Genomic DNA, 26372 nt, shown 5'->3' with positions numbered 1-26372 from the left:
CGTTTGTTTAATCAAATCAAATTTTGTGAAAAATAATATAGCCATTGAAGATGTATCGTTCTTGTTTAACACTGAAATCCACTTTTTTTACATCTGAAAAGTACAGCCGGTCACATCCATAACACGTGCATTGTGAAAATAATTAGTTGTGTAATATATATATATATATATATATATAAACAGACAGGCACTACTATCGATATCGCATCAATACAACAATGACAGACTAAACGATTAGTGAGAACACTGCATCGAATTCATCCTCCTCTAACCACAGCAAGTTCTCTATTATGCCAGACAAATGCATATCATTAGTTCATGAAATTGATGACCTTTGATGATCACACGTTGACATAACAAATTCTGCAGCTATAACTACTACTACTGCTACTATTACTGCTATTGTTACCAACTCGCCTTTAGTTACACTAGCTACACTTTCAATTTAAATTAACGACATAACCTTTACTTCCATACTTACCAGATAGACAAGTCGCCCAAAAATGAAAACGCTTGGTGACCAAATGCAAGTTTAAAAAATATACCTTTCAATTAGGACCAATCCGATGCTTCGCTTTGGATAGGTTTCATAACCAAATGAAATAATAATAATAATAATAATAATAATAATAATAATAATAATAATAATAATAATGAGGACTTTGTATAGCGCTTAATCTTTAGAAGCTCTAAGCGCTTTATAACATTAGACAACACCTATAAGATAAGAAACATAATAATATCATTACAAAAACAAACAACATGAAATTAGAAAAACATTAAAAAAAATAAAAAAACATACTGAGAATATTTCAGGTAGGAAACATTATTAGGTCTTTAAGTTTGTTCTTGCAGTCGAAATAAGTGAGTTTTGAGAAATGTACCATGAGGATGAAAAAAGGATATTAAATTATACTTTGCAGGAAACCGGTTACGGAAAATAGTTTAATTTTAATTTAATTTTTACAATTCATTGATCATTTTCTTTGACTTGTTATTTATAATCATTAGATTTTTATATGTAAAATAAAAAATACGATAAATCATGAAATTTAAAAGTTATGATACATCATGAAAAGTAAAAAGCATGATACATTATGAAAAGTAAAAATTATGATACATAATAAAAGGTAAAAAGTTGTCATGAAAAATAAAAGTTATGATACATCATGAAAATTATTTTTATACATCATGGAAAATAAAAGGTTATGATACATTATGAAAAGAACAAGTGTCTATAAATCATGAAAAGTAATAGTATGATACATCATGAAAAGTTACTGTTACATTACATAATGAAAACTAGACGTTATGGTACATTACGTAAAGATACGATAGATACACTTGATATCTTGGTTATGCTTATAGGCATAAAGAACGACGGAAGCTCCTTATGCATTTTAATAACAAACTTTCTGAAGCATTTTTATAATTATTATAAGAGAAATAACATTATGCGATGTTAGTAAGTAAATGGGATGCTACACGCATGCGTACAAAAAAAGATAAATTCATTGATTAAGAAGACAAAAGTAGTTCCTTACAGACTCCGTTTGGCTTTGCTAATTTATTGAAACTTTCTCAATCAAACTGTTCCAACAAAAAGATTCCCTTGAGTGTAATTCAACATTTAAACGGTCTTAATAGGAAATACCCCATATTATGTCGAATGAATGAATGAATGAATGAATGAATGAATGAATGAATGAATGAATGAATGAATGAATGAATGAATGAATTAACGAGTCAATTACTAAATTACCTAAACTCTCCTTATCTGGTATAAATCTTGTCTGACTTATTTGTGGAATATAAACATGTTCTTTGGCAGGTCCAAACTCTTCACACACAAAGCGAAATGGACTTTTTTAACCAGAAGAAAAGAAATAAAGAATATACATTAGAATATGTGGAAAAAGGAAACACGTGTGACACATTCTATAATTCAAGAAAGACCAACCATTTGCACAATAATCAAGCATTTTCAAATTATACCAACTCATGAAGCCAACGTTCTGAACATATGTTCAACTGGCAACGACGATATTCTTGAATAAAGTCCCATAAAATAATGCTATTCTATTACATCACACATAAATTTGAATGTTTCTACGACTCAGTACGATTATGTATATTTTTCGGAAAGGGGCGCAGTTTGGGAGTTACTATATGCTTAGACTGGTTATTTTTCGATCACTAATGGGTAATTACTTTGAGCCCTGCATCGCCCTGATTGATACTGTAATAGGTTACTTTTCCATTACAAGGGTGTACAAGAATTCCATCCGGTTGCAACGAGAATCTGACAGCCGAAAAAGGAAAGACAGCTAGTTTTAGTTTTTTCTTTCTCGTTACTGAACTGGGGAGTAATTAATCTTGTCGAAAAGTGTGGTATTTTAAAATGCTTCAAATATTTGTTTAAAACGAATGTGTTGATGTCCATTCAAGGAAATTAGATCGGGACACTTATGCGTTCATGATGAGGCAAAATCACTCACAGGTGTAACAAAGATATGTCTGTCCGTCTGTCTGCATTTGTCTATCTTTCTAACTCAACATTTATTGAGATACAACACCAAAAAATCCATAATCGTGGTTTTTCGATAAGTTACCAATGTATTTGCAGAATCAAAGAATTAATGCATTATATCGGTAAGGAATATGAACAGGGAAACTTGAAAAAAAAAAAAATTCACGACAAAAAAATTGACAATCCAAATAAGGTACATGAATCCCTTCTAATCATAATATTATTTCTGTTACTACTACTACTACTACTACTACTACTACTACCATATATCAGCCACAATATGACTAGTACTATTGCGACCTAGGGCTGAACAATATGTAGACCAGACAACATCTAAATTCAGCAGCTACTTCTACTGATGATGATGATGATTATGATGATGATTATTATTATTATTATTATTATTATTATTATTATTATTATTAATGCTCTTTTGCAACGGTCCTCAACCAAGATAACATTCACTAACAATAATTATTTTTTGTTGTATGTCTTTGGTATGACTCGGCTTGGGTTTCGAGTCCGGGGCCTCCATTGTAAATATAGAGAATTGGTTGATTGTAAGTTCACCACAGAACGTTTCCATGCAGCCTTAACTAACAAGTAAATTTCTTTTTTTTTTTTTAAACTGAATGAACAACGACTGAACGCTTTAATACATCGGTGTTAATATTTAAGCCACCCACTATAATTTTTCAATGTCTATGTTTACTTTAGAATTCAAGTTTTGCATTTATTGCAAGTTTATCTATAGAGATAAAACCAAAAACAAGTATAAGCATGGCGAATTGATCACGATTTCTTAATCCAACTTCGGGGTCATCGAGGTCAAGAATGCCTAAACGTATCTAAATATAAGTTAACTCAATACCAAGATATCTTTCTTTTCACCTATATCTAAACACATTAATCCAGTCTACCTCAGCCAGTGTAGAGATAAATATATGCAAATACTGATCAGAATCAAATTTCTGTAATAAATAATGACAAAATTAAAAGCTGATTGATACCAACGAGGATAAAAATTCACACTTCAACGCAGGAGGGCATTGGGTTATATTTCCTATCAGTAAAAATGTCATCGATAAACAATATAGGATACAGTCTGCTTTAATGTGTTAATTGACGTTATTTAAAAAAAAGGAATATTAAGTTCTACCCTTGAAGGTATTGGTAATGTGAAGAAAAGTAACGACGCCCCACGTGAGAAATGCCATAATTTCTTATCATCCTAAAACAAAATTTGAAAGGTGTGCCATTCATATATTTTTTCGTTTATAAGAGGCGAATATGTATACATGTGTCACCGTTTTACAGACAGAAACTAGTGAAAGCGTTCAAGTTTTGGTAGGAGCGAGTTTCAAATTGGGCCGTAAGGTCTCAGTCAAGGTAAAATGAATAAAGTTATAACACTCAGAGAATATGACAGTATATGTATATTTTACGTAGATGTGTTTATAGATCTACCTATATTATAATAGATATTTGTGTAAATCGAGGTATGTTTTACATAGATACAGTGTATGTGTGGCGTGGGATCTCTTGTTACCTTATGTTAGATCATTATATGGAGAATATTTTGAGATCTCAGGCTAATATGATTTTGATAATCCTTGACTTCGTTACATAAATAAGGTATCAAATTGCACCCCATCTAAAGTGAATTAAATTATTTGACCACACAAATGAATGAATTAATATGACCACACAAATGAATGAAATAATATAATTCAAATCTAGCTGCCAAGACTCAGGTCCACCAAAACCGCAAACAGACAAACCTAAAATAGACTGATACACCTTATTCATAGTAAACCAGACCGCAAGGTGTTACGAAACACCCCACGAGACTGTAAACAAAAGAAATTTCAAGACGCTGTTCCTCGTGACAATCCTAATCCTTCATAGAATCAATACTTCTCTGTAACGCGAATCCTGCAAATGAAATGATAAATGTATTTTAGACGGGATTATACAATAACTGTTATTAGATTATTAGACAACCATATAATCATCAACGTATTCATTATCGGTGTGCATCAAAGATACGTAACATTTCGAGTTTGTTTGGCCTAGCCTTTTGTAAGATGTTTTGCTTCATGGCTTCAGTTATATTTGTTGGGCAATAAAAGTGTAGCGTTTTGTGTCAAAGACAACAGCGTCGCAACCCACCGACCCTGCTCTGGGAATCGAACTCATACTTAGAAAGCAAAGTACACTAACCACTGAGCAATCACGCAACTGACATCAACGTATACATGTGAATTTGTTATATGGAAATTATGTACAAAATCCATATAGCATGGGATAGTCAGAGGTCATGCGCAGACATGTCCTGATGACCAATCGAGAACCCATCCCATTTTGAGTAAATACTTAAATAAAGAAATAAATAATTAAAATAAATAAATAATTCCGTAAATTTGTAAATTCGATGCCAAATCGCGAGAGTTAAATTCGTTAATAATGTTTTAATCTTTATCATTTTTTTCTTTCATAAATTTGTGGACAGCCAAGGGATGTACTTATCGACCAAGCACACTTATGACTGCGTAGAAAGAAAAGATTATAACAACATCAACTTGTATCCAAACAATATGGCAAATATATTGATCTTTCCGGTTTATCTATCACCGATGCCATCAAGATTTATAGATTATTGCATTTGTATGGGAAAATATAAACTCCTTTTTGCAGATTAATAATGCACTCTCGTGCAGTATTACTTCGAAAACATTGTTCATATTTTCTAAACAAATGCCGTAATCTTTTCATTATATACTCATTTTGTTTTCCACCTACGGCTTAATTATTAAAAATACACAAGAAACAAAGTAATTGATTTATGCTGTATTCTAAAATAAATACACCACCCAGATTCATCAATACACAATAATAATATTAATGTTCATATAGCACACCCACCAACATCAGCGACCTTTGATCCTCGTCGCGCACTCGACATTAATTTCAAACATAATTGTCGTTTCGGTCTACCTAAAATTGAAATTTAAAGTCATATTGTGAATGAATGCTGTTATATATATTTGATCTAATTTATATCTGATTTAATTTATCTTCATTGAAATTTTATTGTTTGTTTGTCAGCTTTAATTTTTTATTCTATTACATGCCATTATAATATAATCGTGTTTACGTGATTCAGAAATTTTTTTCCAGAAAATAGTTTGACCTTGACTGTTCATTTGTAAATACCTAAAGCTGACATAGTTCCTGACCTTAATTCAAAATTAGTAACAGTCACATGAACAAGTTCTTTTTTTATTTTTATTTTTTTATTGTGGGAATAATAACGGTAAGATCGAGGCTGTATTGGATACGTGACCCTTGACTTGTAAAGAGTTTTTATTCTTAGAGTATACATATTGGTTTTTGTTAGGGCCACATTGAGCGTACGTGATGTAAACATGATCACGTGACCCTAATCCGAACATCTTTTTGCGCAGTATTCATGTTTTATACCAATGTTTATAGAGAATTTAGTCAGTCCGGGCTTAAAACACTTGATGTCAGGTCGTTTCCTTCTGTTGAAACCAGTTTTTGAGTTATATGTTAATTATTCTTCAGATTATTTGGATTCTGAAAGATAAATTCGTTTCTCCGGAAATATTTGTGTGCTCATACAGAATTCTTGAACAAAGACATTTCTTTATAAAAATAATGTTCGGATTTCCAACACCGGATTGTTGTTTGTGAATAACAAAGAACTGTAGACATTCCAGCACCACAAAGGATACAGTATACGTCATCGCCTTCCATCTTGGATAATTCATCGGGACTCGAACTTGAATTCTTTAGAACATTTCATTATTAGGACTTTTAAAATTGTATTCGTGGATTATTCTTGGATTTTTTTGGGGGGGAGGGGATTTGATTCTTAAAACCATATTTCTAATTTGTTTAATATTTTTACAGTATTTTTCCAGGGAAATAAATAATTTGTTAAATGTTTCAAAGCTTGATGTTTTCACTCTTTTTTGTGTTACGGTTTATTCGAGCCTAAACACGTTACAATGCGCATTGTAACAATTATTTCAGTTGGTCTGGAATGGATGTGGTTTTTTTTTTTTTTTTTTTTTGTTGGTCGATTTTACTCAATTCAGATTTTCTGCTTGTGGTGGACTCGTAATATCACTTGTGTTAATTCTGCACGAAGCACATGTGCTTTGATCAGGGAGGGACCCACTTTGAACCAGCTGCATGTGTATATCTGTTCTGGCGTTGATTGTTTTGAGTCATAACGTGGCAAAAATATGAGCGCTATCAATTGCAATTATCAAAAAGACGATATGGTACATCACGTTCATTTCATTTTTATCGCTGCAAAAAGACTGTGATTGAAGTTGGAAATGTAACAGAAGGTACAGTACTATTCTGATGTGTGTAATCAAGTTTTAGAATGCATGACATTGCTCATTGAAAATTTCATTCTGAGGAAGTTCAAGATGCAAAAATGTAAGTATAGTTTTTGGCCATTCTTATTACCAGCTAAAGAAGACATGATTATGGCTTGTCGCTTCCACGCTCTTTTTGTAGAGACCCCAGCTACGTAATGATCTCTACTGTAGTATGGCTTCTATCGCTAGCCTAAATCCGAAACATTGTATCAAACAATGTTTACGTGGAAAATTGCAAAGCAGCTGGTATGTGCGAGTCCATTCAGCCATCGGAAATAGGAATTCTTCATCGTCTTGACTCATTGACTCTGAGGCCCTTATTTTTCTGCCATAACCTTCAGTTGCATTTTTACTCGAATTTAGTACTTTGACTTATAAAATAGTACGTCTCTGGTTGATATGCGGCAGTCCTTGGCCTCAGTGTGCTTTCCTGTGTTATGTGTATATACCCCAGAGAGCACTGTTCATTGTCGGAACCATTCCAAGTTACGAAAGTTTCTCCTGAATTACTTGAAATGATCAGAACGGTATTTTCAATATTGCGTTTCTAACGTTTGTTGTGGAATTGCAGATATCATGTTCATTCGTTTGCTTGTTCGAAAGTTTAATTTGTGACTCAGTAAAATCGTCCATATTGTTCACGTTATCATCTCTATTTTCAAGTACACCAACTAGCTTCATGTTTTCGTCCACAAGCAAATCTGAAAAACTAAAACCCAAAACGTCAACTTCATGACTGTACATGGTTAGTTTGCGAAAAGTAGCTCCTAGTACATTATGCTACTTTTAGACGCATGTGTCGTGCAATAAGAAGCCGAGTAATATTGGAAAAATATCCCATGATATTAAACCTGCGTTATGTCAAATTAACTACGGCAAAAATAATGTCCATCCCTGAGGATTAATCCAGTTTCCAGTTATTACACAAGCTCATAACATTTTTGTTTACTTGTAGTCCGAGTTTCCTCTGACCATTGCCCCCCCCCCCATTTTTGATATTCTGACATTGATGTTGGGGTGTTGGGTCCGATTCCACTCCCTATCGAAAAGTTGGAATCCGCCGACACCATAGGGAGCTGCTTACTAGCCGGCCAAACAAATTTGAACGACCTTTCATCGAGATATACCTGCATGAAATCAATAGGAATATGATTTATTTTCTCAAAAATTTGGAGCATAGCATTTGTTAGATCTTTAATCCGCTGACAGACGAGACGAAAGTACATAGTTGCTGAAATTTGACCGGGATCTCGCCATTTGTATTCCGAGTCACATGACTATACAAATCTCGCAACCTACATGTCAATGACATCAGAGGTCATATATTCACGTGACATCAACAATACCCCATTCCTAGTGTTGCTGTAGGAAAACAAATCGAACATATGAATGAAATTGACGTATTTATAGAAAAATGACAGAATACAAACTTCTCAATATATTTATTTTGAAAACAACGACTGGAAATCTGTAAGTCTTGAAGCAACTTGACGTCAAACCAGATTCACTAAACAGAGAGCACATATCAATACGGTAGTGGATACGTGCTCGGTACTTGTTGAAAATGGTTTTCTCCACCTTGCTGCGATACCTACAGTTTTCTGGTCGTTGTTCTCAGAATATATATGTTGAGAATTAAGTGTGCATTATATTTATTTACAAACATTAAGTGACTTCTATATAATAGTTCCAAATTCTATGTACAACAACTTCGGAAATTTCGTTTACTGTTGATATCACGTGACTAAATGACCTCTGATGTCATTGACATGTAGGTTGCGAAATTGTCTAGTCATGTGACTCGGAATGTAGAAGGCGAGATCCAGGTCAAATTTCAGCAACGATGTACTTTAGTCTCGTCTGTCTGCAGATTAAAAACACCAGGAATGCTATGCTCACGATTTTTGAGAAAATAAATAATATTCCTGTTGATTTCATGCAGGTATATCGTGACGAAAGGTCGTTCAAGTTTGCTAAGCCGGCTAGTAAGTGGCTACCCTATGCCGACACCAAATGGTGTCGGCAAATTCCAACTTTTCGATAGAGAGTGGACTCTGACCCTACACCCCATCATCAATGTCCAAATATCAAACTTTGTGTGACAAGGGTCAATGGAAACTCGGACTAGTTTACTTGCTTAAAATGTCATTCTGCTGACACACACACTCAATTGTTACATGACATAATGGGAATATATTTTCGCATGTGAAAAACATAAGGATACATTTTTCACGTGTGAAAATAAAGAATAATATATGAAACATATCCCACCAACAGCTTTTTGTATTTCACACTTAACTCTAAAATAAAGGATGTTACTGTCCCCCAAAAGCTTTGTCTGTTGGAGCATGGTTGATTAGACAAGGCACTGGTTGTATACGCCACCGAAGAACACAGTAGGAAAACGGTTCCAAACAGCAAACACTAAACACAAAAACCAAGAGACAATTTGTATTCTCACATGTTTAAATGACGGGGAACTTTATAAACAAAAGATGAATTGTAGAAGAAACAACATGAATATTTGTAGCTTTACTGTATGACTGAAACTCAAAACGAATTTGGACTTATAAAAGTTAGATTCAAGGCGTCAACAAATCTCTACCTACAGACGTCAATGGAGACACCTAAGTAGTTCGAATCTGGGACTGAGGTATTTTAACACTGGAATAATTGCATCGATCATTATTAGTAGTAGTAGTAGTAATAGTTGTTGTTGTTGTTGTAGGGTATAACGCCATTTTTCAGCACACGATAGGCTATACATGGTGGCCAGTATTACTGGTGGAGGAAGAACCCAAGAAAACCCCAGAAAGAACCACTGACCCACGAGAAACTACTGGCAAGCTTTCTCACATACCCACATTGGCCGAATCCGAAGTAGTAGTAGTAGTATTAGTATTATTATTATTAGTAGTAGTAGTAGTAGTAGTAATAGTAGAAGTACTTATTAGTAGTAATAGTAGTAACTTGCAATTTTACCCCAGATCTTCGATCAGATATACGATCAGGGACTTAGACTTTGCTTTAAGAACATCACCTCAGAACGCCCTAATGTTGATGTAATTGAACCATCACTTTATCTCAAACATACTTAAATCTTCAGTGTACTAGCAAACATATTCTAATTTATCTCACTCCGCACATGATGTGGTCTTTAGGTTCATATGGCAAGCCCTGCTCGCTTCTTATCCATCTAATGCCGCGGATGATGTGGTCGTTACCCTCATACGGAAATCCCGGTAAGCTTAGAAACTAAATTCCATACTACCTTTTGGCATACGAATTCGTCGTCACCTAGAAATAGCAGAATTTTGTTTTGGAAATGCTGCAAATTTTGCTCATCCGAAATCACCGCCTTGGTTTTGAAACTCTTCCAAATTATATTTGATATTTACCAATTCAAAACGTTGTCAACAATACTCTTGTTTTTCAGGGTAAATTGAATCAAATCAGAGGCTTCTGTGCTAGCCGTACGTTCGAAAGAAAATGTTCGAACTTTCCATTGCAACACCCAATGACACCATCTCAAGCCGATTGCCGAATCAAGCCTCCATATTTGCGACGAAAATTACAGCCATAGCCAAATCTTCAAACGGGCTAAACCTAATAAATAGTAAATTTCATTGTCTTTACGTGTTCCCTACCACTATAAAAACGCTTGCAAAATCATCATTTTAGCAAACCGTTAATGTCCCAGGTCTAACAGAATATGTGATTTGTTCATACAGTCTGAAAAAGTATTTTGTTCTGATGGCAGCCTTGAAAGGGTGCTAGTAGGAGACAATAATTCCAATTGTGATGAATTGATGGAGTTTTCTGCAATCTGATTTGAAATAAACGATCATGTATTACTGAGCAGCAATTTATTTTACACATCGATAAATTCTGTGGACTATTTTTGGTTACCAGATCCAGGTTATTTTTATGTGAAGCTTTATCTATACCAAAGCCTTACACAATAACAATAACAACGATCCTCCACCCCCACCCCAGCGATTTCCGATAAAAATGTGAGACCCTGGATTAAAATCACCCTTTAGAAGTTAAAACAAGGCAATCGCTTAATCCTTTCATGCATTCCGACACTCACCCATTTTGCTCAAGAAAGCATATGGCAGGCATTACAAGTCAGTCTTTAGTAATTAGCGCATTTTGCTTCAACAGTGTGTTCCATCAGCTTTAATGAAAGGCCAGTCCTACGATACGTAAGAAATCTAACTAAAAATGGACACGATTTTGCTTTTGAAAGATGGAAAGCAAGAATAACGAATTCTTAAACAATGCGTCCATATGCAAGCGTACTGACGAGAAACAAGGAATACAACAACAACCCAAAATTTGTTTTAATAGAGGACCATGCCAAGTTCATTAGGTCATTGCATTATCCGCTCTAACACGTCACCCTACAATACTATAGGAAGTGTCAACGACTCTAGATTATCAACTTTGCAATGTATTCTGGGGCGGAGTTGAGACCAATGAAAGAAAACTACACGCTGCTTAAAAGTGAATACTTTGTTAAACATGGGGACAGAAAGAAAGACAATTGAAATTATAAGAATTAGATTATCATGGTTGGATAAGTATTGACGTGTAAATTTTAGCTGAATCACTCTCAGATATAATGCCTGTAATTTGTACTCGTCTTTCACTGTTTCAGTAGATACCTTTACGTTAAGTCCTTTAGACCAATTGTTTCGGTATACAAAGCTTACATGCTGTTATTTTGTTTATTCGTCGCAGTATTTCAAATATACTTTTAAATTAAATTAAACTAGAAGAAAAGAACACAAACAAATAATATATACACCTATCATATCACCTTTCAATAGGCAGGGCTGATTGAAATAGTGTTTGTTTTTATCTGATTAGAGGAATGAAAGATAATGATGACGTAACGAAGGATGGTAGATGATAAGTACATTTCTAGCCTATGCAGTCTTACACTTCAAAACCGACGCACGTGACTTGAACATAATAGAACGTTTAGGGTGAAACACGTTATATATGTGACATATTTTAAAATAAAAACTCTGAAAAAATATCATATTTTAGGAAGTACAGTTTTTGAATTAAATCAGGATTAATGTGAACGCATGCGCACTATAAATAACCTTTATTAGATACAAAATGTATTATACAACACAACGTTAGATGTTTTAAACAAATGTTATATCAGCTTGTCGATAAAATGATTGGTCCACAAAGAAAATTGCAAAAAGAACTTAATGGCTCGTCTCCAAAGAAATTAGTTTTGAAACAATAATTTACATATCAAGATGAAAATCCTTTGAGGTATTTGCATAAATATTTTTAATAAATCTTCCAGTAAGCTAATCAGTATGCACCCTTAATAACTTAAATAAAACATCAATTTATTCACTTTTCATGGGCGTTGTTCCCAGCTTTACAACAATATGTACATTCAGGTTCTGAAAGTAATTACGATATTTTGGTTTAAAGAGTCTTGTAATAATATTATTTTTGGACTTTTACGGTACGTTTACGGTATTCGGCTGCTCTATACACGTAAACCTAACCTTAGCAAAACTAGAAAATGCCGTCTCAAACTTCATTGGCTTTGTGGTCATTCACCAATCTTTCAGAGTGTATGTTGTGTTTTAATTAGTTAAGTAGACTGTGTCTTCGAGTTTCAAGATCGAATAATATGGAATCGATCACACACCAACCCCATTCAATCCTAATCCACCTCACCAAAATCGATGGGACAATGCTGAATTCCATTACACAATAAGGTAGACACACTCTAATGTTTCTTTTGGTGTGTTGGCAGAGGTAATGGGTTTGACGGAGTTGCGACGTGTCAGCCGTTTATGTAACAAATTGGTGAAGAGGCGCTATCCACTAGTTAACTATACCCATATCAGATTTTCTCCGGATATACTATCGTTTGTTACATCGTAGTGTCAATTCAAGTCAACCTGATGAAAGGATAATTTTATTCCGGTGGGTCTGATAGTGAAAATGCTCAATGACAGCGAAAATATGAATAACAATAAATCTGATTCCAACATTTATAACAAACTTGAGCATAAATGAAATATCAACATTTAAGACAGTGATATTAGTCAACTTTTGATACAGAATAGTTTCATGACGTGTAGGAATTTCACTGTATGTGGGAGTTCCATTTCTATCCATGAATATATTCATCACACCTTACAAAATGGATTACGTACATTATCAAAGTAGAGTTGTGCCGCTTTTCATAAATAAACTCTCCGATAAAGGTTATTACGAATTGAAACATCGTCTTTATCCGATGATAGTTGAGAAACTTCTTCTCGGCAACAGAGACGACTCTGAGTCAGTCTGACACCTAGGTGGCACTCTCGCATCTCAAGAAACGATATTGCCACCGCAACTTTGGCTCTTTCGTATTCTACTGAAATTTTCGCTCTTGTTGTCATCTCATATTTCTAGGTGTTTGCAGCAAGTAATGGAAATTATATAATATTTTAAAGTCTTGAGTTAGGCATTATAGCACTGTTATGGTTCACTTTTCATGCGATTTTTTGTCTTTTCTCGCCACCATTCAAAGCAGAAATCACTGAGAAGACAACTCAAAAACGAAGATAATCCTGAGTTCACGCTGTCTGTTGGGGCAATGGCTTTGTTCCCCCACGTCACTAAATAATTCTTTGAATACGAGGGTAGTCGTAGTGATATTCACAAAGTGGTAAGTTTTTGGCGGACAAATATCCGCTTTGATGTGCGAAGGATAAATCATCACAAAACGATTGACGCGGAAAACTAACATTCTAGGATATTTCAGCCATCAAACAAATACCCGTACCTTGAAAATGTTAATATTATTTCCGCAACATTTTAATGGCAAAAAGAGAAGAAATCATTTAGTTTCGATACCCTTGAACTATCGCATACATTGCTTTTTGCGGCGGTGTGACGTCTATAACATTATTTTAACGTAAAACATCCATGGGGTCTGAGGGCCATTCACCGAAAATATCTTAAAGTTTACTATTTAAGTCTTTTGCTAGTCGCGACATGCCCGTATTCTTGTTTGTTTTTGGGTTAAACGCTATTTCTCAATGCTAGATAGGTTATACATGGCTGCCAGTAAGAACCCATGAAAACTCCAGTAGGAATCACCGACTCACGGGAAGTTACTAACACGCTTTATCACATTCCAACATTGGTCGTGCCCGAGACTCGAATCCACGAGGACAGAGGTGAGTTGGCAGCGATCAGTATATGCAAACTGTTTCGACCACTTAGCCAATGGGGGCACCAAATGTCCAGACTGTATATGTATGGAGAATTTTCAACTGTTTATGGACAATATGAAAAACGGTTTTCCATTGTCACATTCGCAACTTTGATGTCAGTCCTACGCATCATGCCTCCAAAGTATGTCAAAAGCTTTCATCAAGACCACGTTGGCTATTTACGAAATAAGGATTGACCAAATGCATCAAACTATTATTGTCATTCGTAACGTCTGGGCCAATCGTATGGTATATCCAGAAATTACTGAGGTGGTCCGATTAGACTGCGGTTTCCCAATCGAAGCCTCCTCTGCCTTTCCTGTCAAGTCGACAATCAAACCTCGGATGTAATTCGTCGTCTTGTAGAACTATATTTTGAACTACATTTGTTCGCATGGAATAATGTGGTGTCCGAAGGAGACAAAGTCACAATCGGAATATTGTTGGCCTTTGCTGATGTAACATATGTGGTGAGATACGCAGGAGGTGAATCACCCGCCCCCCCCCCCCCACACACACACACACACAGATACATACATACATACATACATATAGACAGACAGACAGACCGACCAACTTACGGACGGACAGACAGACGGACATTAGTATCGCTTTCATGCATTGTTTGTATTGGTCATGAAATGAATATCGGTCATCTGGAACATAAAGGTTCGGGTAATGCCCTGTTTGCAAAAATTCCCTTTAGTGAGTGTAACCTTTGACTTTTAAACTCTCTCCCGGTGTTGTATTTATATGTGTAAAGTGCACGTCAGTTCCCGTGCTTTTGCTGCATATTCCGTTCAGGTGTCTGGAAACCTTTCAAACCTACGATTATTCTAGCGATAGCTGCAAGTAAAATTGAAGGTACTTACTGCATTAGTTTAATAACGGTCGGTAATGTCAGATTCCTTGTATTTGATATACGACATGAAGGGTAAGCTTTAAATTGCTTAAAATGATTAAATTAGTAAATACGATACTATCTATAACACCTTTGTGTTTGAAGAGACACGAACAAATTCAAAAATAGAAAGATAATATAAATAATGTATATACTTTGAAGAAAAGACTGCATTCTTGGTATTTATACACGGTTATACTGGCTTAAACTTCACTCCGTCTTATAATGAGCCGCAAGATATGGGTCTATTCAGTTTATTATATGTAATCCGTAGAACAAGCAGTATAGACCCTGATCTGCGGATGTATTATGGGGCGGTACATCAGAGTCTATCTTGTCTGTAGTCGGACAATTGTCTTTAAAAGCTAAGGTAGAACTCCGACACAGAATGGTGTATCTGTTTCCGTTCCCATGGAAATGGCTTTTACGTTTCAGATAGTTGATATTGTTGAAAAACAATTAACTAAAATTAACTTTAAAAAGAAACACTTTATTCCAAAGTGTGTTCGCCCTGTAACATATATGAGACTAATTAGTAAGATAATTCAATAAAAGATAAACGCTATTCACTTTCGTTACCGAAATAAAAATTGAAAATATATCAATCAAGCAATTCTGAGAGAATGACATGGAGTTAATGTATGACAGAGGGCATGAAAACAGACATACACCAGAAATTTTAAATGTTGACAATCTCTCTCTCTCTCTCTCTCTCTCTCTCTCTCTCTCTCTCTCTCTCTCTCTCTCTCAACCTCGTTAATAAATTCAAATCATATTTGATTATTTATTTACTTTTTTTATCCTAAATGCTAGAGTCAGATTCATTGCTGACATAAAAAGTTGCATCTGGTCATTTCTCTTCAGAATTCTCACACCCGGTGTAAGCGGGATGACATTGTCACTTTAAAATACTGATTTTTAATTCACATCACGTCGCGACATGCGAGATTATATCGGAGCAAAGTGGAAATATAAAACGCGTATATTTTACCATTGGGATAAGGTCTTTTTTATATTTTGTTCGGCATATCAATGAACGGGGGCTCCTGATAACTCAATCATATGTTTACAAATATATTAATCAAAATGGTTGTATTAAATTCTACCTACCTTTTAGCGTGAATGCATTTAATTTTGGCCACTATCAACGAAATATCGATTGAGGCCGAAATCGTCATCAGCAAATGTATCCTCTTGAATAGCTGATTAACAAATTCGCAACAAACAAAATTAAACGACATAACTTCCTCTCTCTCTCTCTCTCTCTCTCTCTCTTTCTCTCTCTCTCTCTCTCTCTCTCTCTCTCTCTCTCTCTCTCTCACACACACACATACACACACACAGGAAAGGCAATGAGTGTGGGCCGATTCAGGTCACTGTGTGCATATATATATATATATATATATATATATATATATATATATATATATATATATATATATATATATATATATATATATATATATATATATATATATATATATATTCTGTCTCTCTCTTTCATCCACAAAGCCCCCTGGTAGCAGAGATCACATCAGATAACACGATTTGTAAAGGCAATCATTAACGACGCCTATAAATCCATTATCTAATCGACTATCAATTTATACTCCTCGAAAGATAAAATATGGCTGGCGGCTTGGTAAAAGGGTAAGTTTTGTGGGCGGGGCATATAGTTAGTAGCTCTCAGCTTTAAACATACGGTTCCTGAACCACGCCTGCTGATGGGGATAGGCCCGCCTCCTTTACGGCAAATTTGATACGCTATTACACACAGTGTACAGTAAACACTATTTACTTTCTCAATTTGCAAAATACGGCAACCCGTGGAGAAAGTCACGGGTGATGCACCTCATCATATGAGGGTGTCCACATTCGAAACAGAATCAACAAAATAAATAAATAAATAAATAAATAAATAAAATAAAAAATTCCATGAAAGCTATACATAATGAGTACATATAGAAAAGTAACCAGCAGGACCTATAATAGCCGTATTATCAATCATGAACCAATTTGACATCTTTTAGTTTGAAAAAGTTATTTCCCGGTGAAGGCGGAAGATACGATCATTGATCGAAAAACCCAAATTTTAAGTCTTAGTAATCGATCACTTCTAATCGAATATGTGATCGCAGATAGCTTGAAGTCAGAATTAGTCAGATGTTATGAAGAGTGGATTTAAATATCGCAGAGAGCCGTAGGCGATATTTGCGAGCCATATGAAAGACGTCGTGCCTGATTTCCGCCTCTCTCTCTCTCTCTCTCTCTCTCTCTCTCACAAATTCATTCGGCTTGTGACGCTAGAATTATACGTCAAAATGAACCGCATGAGTTCGAACCCGTTTAAATTAGATAGGTGCTTAATTTTAAAAATGGTAGATAGAGAAAGAGGCTGGGATAATACTCTTTTTCCTAGCTATAGATAGTAGATAAGAAGTTAATCATTAGCAATTAACTCAACACGAGCGGGTAATAAAAGGTTTCATGGATGGCTATTGAAGTACAATTAGTTTTTGTTTCAGCTATTTAATCTTTCAATCCTTGCCTAAGGGTAATCATGGATTTGAGTGAAATGCAGTCTTTCCCTTATTAAATAATTCTTGGGATAAATGGCCTTTTTAAGCCTCAGTGCAATGAACGCATAAAACATTTAATAGATGCATCATTGTGTGTGATAGTTACGTAAGTAATATACAATATATGTGCACATATACAGTTGATTGATTTATAATTGTATTATTCAACGTCTGGCGGAAGTGTTTGCATGACGAACAATCCTTAGGTTATGGAAATAAAAGTTTCTACATGAATTAATATGACATCAGTTCGATATCAGATGCTTATTAGTGTGGGAGAAATTTCCAATTATGGGGGGAGGGGGTAAATTCATTAGCATAATGACACATATTCATTCCCGACTATAGTCTTGGATGCACTCATCTTTTGTCTTATGATGATAAGGATCAAACCGTACATAAAACATTCCTATGTAACAATATTAGTACCATAACAAATCAGTTTTACAAATTAAAGTATTTGCATTCTGCAATGTTTTTAAAAAACCGAAATCGCAAAAGATTGTCTTAAGAGAGAGTATATGCTTAAGAGTATGAAAACACACGGAGTGATCGGAGCGGTGGGGGATGTGTCAGCAATATCATATAATTATTATCGGTATTCAATTTCTTTTTATTAAAAAAGAATCCGCTGACTGTGATAAAAAAAAAACAAATTAAAGTCAGCATGATTTTGGACATGTAACTGGGAACATCGTTTGTATTTCTTAGTCAATTCAGTACACTCGTAACGACCATGAGATGACAGTGCCATTTTAGGAGGCTGAATTTCATTCACATCACGTCGCGCCATGCGAGATGATATCTTGGTATGGCGGAAATAAAACACGGGTATGTTTACAACACTATACTGGCTCTTCATCTAAATTGCTGTATAAATGTCCGGTGCCTGAATAACTCTGTCAGACGGGTTTTAATTTGTCGTATTATTACAGGGTTCCTACTTTTCATAGGACACAGAGATAGGGGGAGGGGGAGAGAGAAAGAGGGAGAGAAATGATTGCAGTGAAGCATGTTTTTTTCTTTCCTCTTCTCCAGATAACGCCTCTACCATCTTTTTCTGCATTGTAAGGTATCGTGTTCGCAATAAAAGTCACATCCCAAGCACAAGTGTCCTAGACTGAGAGACGTTGTTTACCTCGGGCCCTATTATCAATGGAAAACCAACAAAAACATTTAATAATGTACAAAAGAAAACCACTATCTGAGGAGCATTTCTCATTTATATTTATTTCACCAGTATTTCCTACACCTAAGCATTTGCGCATGTCGTCTTTATTTTATTTTTCTTTGTTATATTAATGTAATATTTCTTTTTCTTATTATCAGATATATACACGTGTCATTATGATACTGAAGCCACATAAGCCTTTCTCTCTCTCTCTCTCTCTCTCTCTCTCTCTCAGCAGAGATCAGATAACACGATTTGTTAGACATTATTGACGCTTATTAGCAATTTATCTTATTGACTTCATCAGTTCACTAACCGTCAAGAGGCACAGCTACAGGCCTTGAAACATGCCAGGAATAGTGGGTGGAACAGAATGTGGATTACGGTAGATGGAGCACGCCTCTTGCTAGGAAAGGCCCGCCTCCTTCCCAGTAAATTTAATACTCTATTACACGCCGTCTAATGCAAAACAGTTTACCTTTCAATTTGCAAAACGACAACAACTCATCAAGAAGCTTTTAAACAGCTGAAAAAAGTCGCGCGTGATGCACCTGCATACGTCGGGAGAGCCTGCATTCGAAAAGAAAACCACAAATATGGAGGAGAACGAAACAGAGGAAAACTCCAAAAACTGTAATACATCCTTCACAAAATTTACAATCGATGAAATTTTAAAACCAGACTTTGGCAAAAACCGACTGACGATTGGAATACTTAATTTATCTGTGAGAACTGGAGCCACGGATGAAAAGTGTAAATCTGCACAGCCATGCAGTAAAGAGGAGATTGGCATGAAAAATGACAGCAGAAGCGAGTCTCCGGGCTCTGAGGATTCGGGGTCGAAACCAATGTGGCCTGCCTGGGTATATTGTACACGGTATTCCGATAGGCCTTCTGCAGGTGAGTTGATATACTGAATCGTATTATGCTAAATAAAAAACAAGTTAAAACATCGTTAATCTACTCTCTCTCTCTCTCTCCACACACACACACACACACACACACAAAGACACAAACACACACACACACCAAATAGGTTAATTCTTGATGAAAGAATCTTTATGAAGAACCTGCTAAAGTTTAACGACAATTCTGTTTTTATTTTTCACCAGCGACATATTTATTTGCCTTTGTAATTCATGCAATCTGTACATGTAGTCTTCAGTTTATGAGAACTAAATTAGTGTATTTTGAAATTAAATACACAAATGCTCTCAGCTGCATATAAAGCAATGCATCTTGCTAAATGTATATAATCATCTGAAATGAGATTTATTTACGGCTTGGATACAAAGAAATTATAATAAAATGGGTTGGGAGGGGGATAGGGAATAATTTCTGTTAAGTCACCAGAGGTTATTTTCCTTGTATTTATTTATCTGTTTATTAATTTGTTTATTTATTTATTTATTTATTTATTGATTCATTTATTATTATTATTATTATTATTATTATTATTATTATTATTATTATTATTAGCGGTGGTGTTGGTGTTAAAACTATTGAAATAATGGTCATTCATTCAAATGGCATATTTTCCCTTTATGTACTTTATTAGTCTGTTAACACTATAATATAAACTATTTTCAGATGTAACATTTTTTGAAGTTGTAAGTTCAATCCAATTTTGAAAATTGGGCTTCATTTATGTCAGTACCTATGAAAGCTTGAGGTTTTTTGTTAGTGTACCCATGCAAATTTGGCATTATTTTTATAGGGTGTCCTTGAAAATGATCTGTTCAATGAAAAACTAAACAGAACAATCAATAAAACGAGAAAACGAAAGCCGACATCATACAGAACTTACAAAGAATATCAAAACAATGTAGCAATTATAACAACAAGAAAAACAAAACAATAACAAAAAGATAACAACTCAGATGATACTGCTTCAATTAATAATAATAATAATAATAATAATAATAATAATAATAATAATAATAATAATGATAACAATAATAATAACCAAGATACATTTAAGATTGCCAGGAGAAAGTGCACTGAATGAGGCGAACCTTACTGCCTTTTGTTTGACTATTATTATTCTAATTATTATTAGTACTAGTAGTACTAGTAGTAGTAGTAATAGTAGTAGTAGTAGTAGTACTAGTAGTAGTAGTAGTAATAGTAGTAGTAGTAGTACTAGTACTAGTAGTAGTAGTGGTAGTAGTATTGCTTTTTTACTGAACGGGTTATAATAACTAATACAGAAGCTTGAATATACAACAAAGAGAAAAAGAGGTCAATTCCGCCATCTTTCTGCTTCTTGCTATCATTAGGTTTTTTATTTAAATTCGTTTCAACAACTTTGTAACAAATTTTTGGTTTTCATGGGATAAAAAAGGTATTTTTTAATTATCCACTTGCAGTAAACATTGCAAGAAATGAAAATTTCAAAATAATAATAATAATAATAATAATAATAGCAATGCTAAAAATAATAATGCTAATAATACTATTATTATTATCATGATTATTATCATGATTATTATTATAGTTATTATTAGTAGTAGTAGTAGTAATTTTATTATTATTATTATTATTATTATTATTATTATTATTATTATTATTATCATTATTATTATTATTATTATTATTATTATTATTATTATTTGCGATTCCTTCTGTCTTCTTTGTACTATGATGGAAGTTTTCAAATATCTATTAAATTCCAGATTATTTTAAGTATTGTCTTTTAATGATACGATATTTAATTTAATCGGTTTATTTTCTAACGTATGAAAAATAATATTCAGGAAATAATCCATCGTACATCACTGTTACTCCAATAAACATTATGACCATTTCTTGTTCATGTACTGTTTGGTGAATCAAGCACAAATCCTTTAAATAGAACAGCTGAAATACGTGAGTGCACTTTTAAATATAACATGCTACTACTAATAATACTAATACTAATGTTACGAATACTTATAGACTACTACTACTACTACTACTACTACTACTAATAATAATAATAATAATAATAATATTAACAAAATATTTTGAAAATAGGAAACAAAATAATTATAAAGACACCTGTCAGGAAGAAAGAATTTAAAGGTACTTGTTTTGCTACCATTTTAACAGGGGCACCAGTGAATCTATGTTTACACACACACACACACACACACACACATGCACTCGTACTTATCCTTATTGGGTATTTCTTTAGACGGAAGCAAAAGTATAACAACTTTTAGTATACATTTTTTCCCCGAATTTCTCATTCACACAACGATAGGAGTTTGTTAAAAAAATATTATACAGTTAAATAATATTAAAGTTTATTTCTGCCTTTGGGGGTGAGAGATGAAATAACGATATTTTTGCTGCCGCTTAGGTTATAGATAGAAGATGTTAGACAAAAGCTACCAGTCTCATTGATAAGTATTTAGCTCAACGGATTACAGAGAGTGTTTTGGGATTTCTTTAAAGCTTTTCTCATGCACTGATCCTTAACGAATGAAGATACCCGAAATGAGGGCGAATTACTAATGCTTGTTTCTGCAATACTTCACGTGTCTAGTTTCTTGTTAAACGCTCGAACACCGACCAACTAACTGTTATTCCTTGACAGCAGATGACATATTTTATGGCTCCCATTCTCCAAGTTTGTTTCAGAAAGCTGCCTTACAAATAGCTTTTCTTAATTATCGAAATTCTTTCCTTTCATTATTGGCTCAGAAAAATGTTTGCATCTGTCGCGCACTAATTGATGGAATGATTTACCAACCCACAAAGTACTTATCACCGTAAGCATCGACTGAAGTCGCCACAAAATATAGATCTCACAGACACTTGCCAAACTCCTTCAAGAAGATAGTAATATTTCATTTTGAGAGGGTATTTTAAACAACACGATACATGCTGAATAAAAGAAATTGGCATTCATTCCGTGTATTGTTATCGGGGGAGTGTTTATAAGACGGGGAAATAGCGTCCACATTAAATAAATCTTTACGCGTACGAATCGGAGCTTTATTCTAATTTGAACGCCACACTTCATTATTCTGGTTACAACATTAAACAAATTTCCGTCAGACAGGTAACAATACATAGTTTGTAAGAGAATTTACAGTAAAATTTATTTCTTGTGTCAGCTGGCCAAAATTAGGATTAAGACCTTCCAGAAAACATGTAATTAAGGAAAAGATTTATTTTCTTGAAGAGGGTTTGCCTGTTGCACTACGAGAATGACCATAATTTATTGGAGGCCATATTACACAAGTAAGTCTTCTCGACGAAAGATATTTATAGGTTGAATGCTTAGGAACGTTAAATTGGTCAGCTCGGACAGGTTTGCGGAAGAATCATTCCACTGAAGATGTCAGCGGGGTCGTGAACCAGTCAAGGAATGCAATAATCTCTTGCAACTTACGCTTGTAAGCGCGTGTTTTCTAGTAATATAGAGAAGACGAACATATCAGGTTGTCAGGTTATAGTTAACTCGGCATACCGAAAATATATGTTTTATGAGCAAAGAAATAGTCAGAAATAACGAATGCCAGTGCAGCTCCCATTTTGTATACAGCGGTTATAAACCACATCTTTTAATAGATCTGTAATTGAGTAATTGGAAAGTGATTAATGCGGAGATTAATTGATCGAATTTTCTTTTATATTCGCACTGAGGATTAACAAAAGACGAGATGGGTTTTTTCCCTTTTTTGGGACGTGCTTTATGTTCTATAAGGTTTTGTTAAGGAAAGCTAATACTTCAATATATGTATAATTGCGCCTAATTGTTTGGAAGCATTGGAACGAGTATGAACACGTACATAACAAATAGACATCCTTGTTCACTTGTTATTATTTTAGAAAGACACTTTAAAATGGTTATTTCTTTCGGAATTAGGAACTATCTAGAGTAGGTTTAATTATATATCGGTTATCAGTCACTTGTAACATGGAATTAAGTGTAAATATTGAATACAATCAGATATAAATAGTTTTAATCCTTTCCTAAATGCATATCATTTCTGTTCTGTTTCTATTTTATTTGTAAAACGTCTCGCAACATCCACAAACGGTAAATGAACACAGTTCGACCTCATTAGGGGTTTAATCTGTTCACACTCCAGTTTACGCCCCCAACTTCAGGTGCTTTATGGGTAATTATATGAAACCTTCCAAATAAATTAGAGGGGCATGATTGATTAATCGTGACTTTTTAATGACGAAATAGGAGACTTATTGTTGCAGCATGGGACCATTAAAGAACTCTGTGTGATATCCCTAATTTTTGGAATCTATCTAATTGCATAAGCATCCAGTTAGCTAGTAAATGTCTCGCTACATTAAGACGTAACAATCTCTAGAATCTACAAAGAGTTTATTGGATGTAACTCCTGTATTTATGAACAAACCACTTGAGCTTTCAATCATCGCACTTTATCGGATTCGGTGCTTAAGCCCCAGTGAGCTTAACGAATGTTCCCCGTGAGTTCTGTCTAAATGATTGTGAATTATGGATTTAGAAAGCAATTTTCTGGTTCGTATATCATTCGCCAAGTTAAAAGATTTTTAAAAAGACCATCTATCTATCTATCTATCTGTCTGTCTATCTGTCTATCTATCTATCTATCTATCTATCTATCTATCTATCTATCTATCCGTTCATCCTTCGATTCAGCAAATGTTCCATAAATAGAACATTTCTGCGTCGTTTATTAATGACAACATTTAATCATCGCCGTCGTAGTGAACATTATCAGCGTTTTTGGTAATATTATTATCATTCTTCTTCGTCTTCATCTTCTTCTTATTCTTCTTCTTCTTTTTCTTCTTCTTCGTCTTCTTCTTCTTCTTCTTCTTCTTATTATTATTATTATTATTATTATTATTATTATTATTATTATTATTATTATTATTACAGGACCAAGATCACGGAAAGTGAGAAAAAAGGAAAAGTCAACTGAGAGCAAGAGGCCAAGAACGGCGTTCACAACGGAACAACTTCAGAAGCTTAAAGTTGAATTTGACAGAAATCGGTATCTCACTGAAGAGCGAAGACAAAATCTTTCCCAAGAACTGGACTTAAACGAGAATCAAATAAAAATATGGTTTCAGAATAAAAGAGCAAAGATTAAGAAGACATCTGGAGAGACAACATCGCTAGCAGTTTACCTTATGGCGCAAGGACTTTACAGCCATCGCGCAACGAACGACATCGAAAAGGACAATCTGAATTCTGTGAAAATGGAGGCGTGATACAATACATTTACAGCCAGAACGTTTCGGTGTTCCAGCTAACGTGATACGGTACACTTGTAAACTGTGCAGAATTGGTGTGCTTTACTATCGTTCCAATTTCCACATTGAAACAAGATTATCTTATATTGCACGTTTTGATGATCAGCTAGTTTATGTTTTCATTCATCTTATCATATACTTACTGAAGTTGACTAGTACTTGTATCAAGTACACACTACAGTCCTGGTAATGGCTGGAGATTGTCTTGGAGATGAAGAATATCGAAGAACCCTGAGCAAATCACCGACTTTGGACGGGCAGAAAATAGCCTTTGCTGGTGATGATTCTGGGGATCAAACTTTATACCAACAGTGGTGAAAATCGAATGTGTTACTACCACAGTCTCCATTTTCCTTAATGTACCTAAGGGAAGGTTTCGGTTCTGAAACTAATAAATTGTTTCGAAACGGACTGTTGCCATATTTAATTTTGGAAAGGAATACTGGTTCAAGTGAATATTAGGTAAACAGTTAATTGAGTTTGTTGTGACTGTGTGTATGACTGGGTTTATACGACCTTTGGCAAAACTGTGATTTGAAATGAAACAATGACCATTTCAACGAATAAATAAAGTATGACACTTGTTTGAAATGTTGAAACATGACTTATAAGTGAATACTTGTTGAATTCTCCAGTCATCACAAAATAAGCTACCTACGACATAAACATTCGAAGAAGACATGCAAGAAGTAGAACACCTTTCTCGAAACACAGGCTAAGAATATAGACTAACACAATCGCAGTAGGCGTTCAATAGTTTCGAGTGGATCTTTACCACGCTCACCCTATAATGTTCATTCCTTATCGAAATTCCGGGGCTTTAAACCAGGAGGTAGTCAAGGTAGCTACACTGGTCCCTGTGTTTTCAGATACTCGGCGTTGTTAATCTTTTGAAGAAAAAAAATGCATCACCCCGTTGGGATGCACACGTAATTCACCTTCCCATCCCTTTTGGATGTTCATGTAGGTTTATTTGAATAAATGTCACTCCTTATTTGAAATTCGCAGCGTTGTAGTGATTCCGGCTATGGAGAACTGTACATTTTCTTCTAGTTTTTAATTCTCTAAACGCTTTTAGCTTCTAAGAAATGTCTAAAAAGTCAGATATAGTATGCACAATAAGTTCGACATCACCTGTGTTAATTATAAGACATTGTATTAATCAAAGGTGACACCTGTTCAGACTTCAAAGCGCTTAACAGCTACGTCTGTTTGTTCCTAAAATAACTCAGGATAGTTAAAGAAAAGTTTACGTTTACATATCA

At 34.5% G+C, this 26372-nt stretch overlaps 1 protein-coding gene across 1 annotated transcript; it reads left to right on the top strand.

Moving 5' to 3' along the window:
* Positions 1-19337: 19337 nt before the first annotated feature.
* Positions 19338-26108, top strand: LOC149791450 (homeobox protein engrailed-1-B-like). The gene is made up of 2 exons (XM_089969989.1): positions 19338-19752; positions 24731-26108. Exons 1-2 carry the CDS (start codon positions 19398-19400, stop codon positions 25063-25065), a joined length of 690 nt encoding a protein of 229 aa, XP_089826115.1. The 5' UTR covers positions 19338-19397; the 3' UTR covers positions 25066-26108.
* The last annotated feature ends 264 nt before the right edge of the window (positions 26109-26372 follow it).

Source organism: Sinohyriopsis cumingii, chromosome 9 (assembly GCF_028554795.1).
Source record: "Sinohyriopsis cumingii isolate HCF-2022 chromosome 9, ASM2855479v2, whole genome shotgun sequence".
Taxonomy (NCBI): Eukaryota; Metazoa; Mollusca; class Bivalvia; order Unionida; family Unionidae; genus Sinohyriopsis; species Sinohyriopsis cumingii.
Note: the sequence above shows the minus strand (reverse complement) of the source record. Positions and strands in the feature narration are given on the sequence as shown.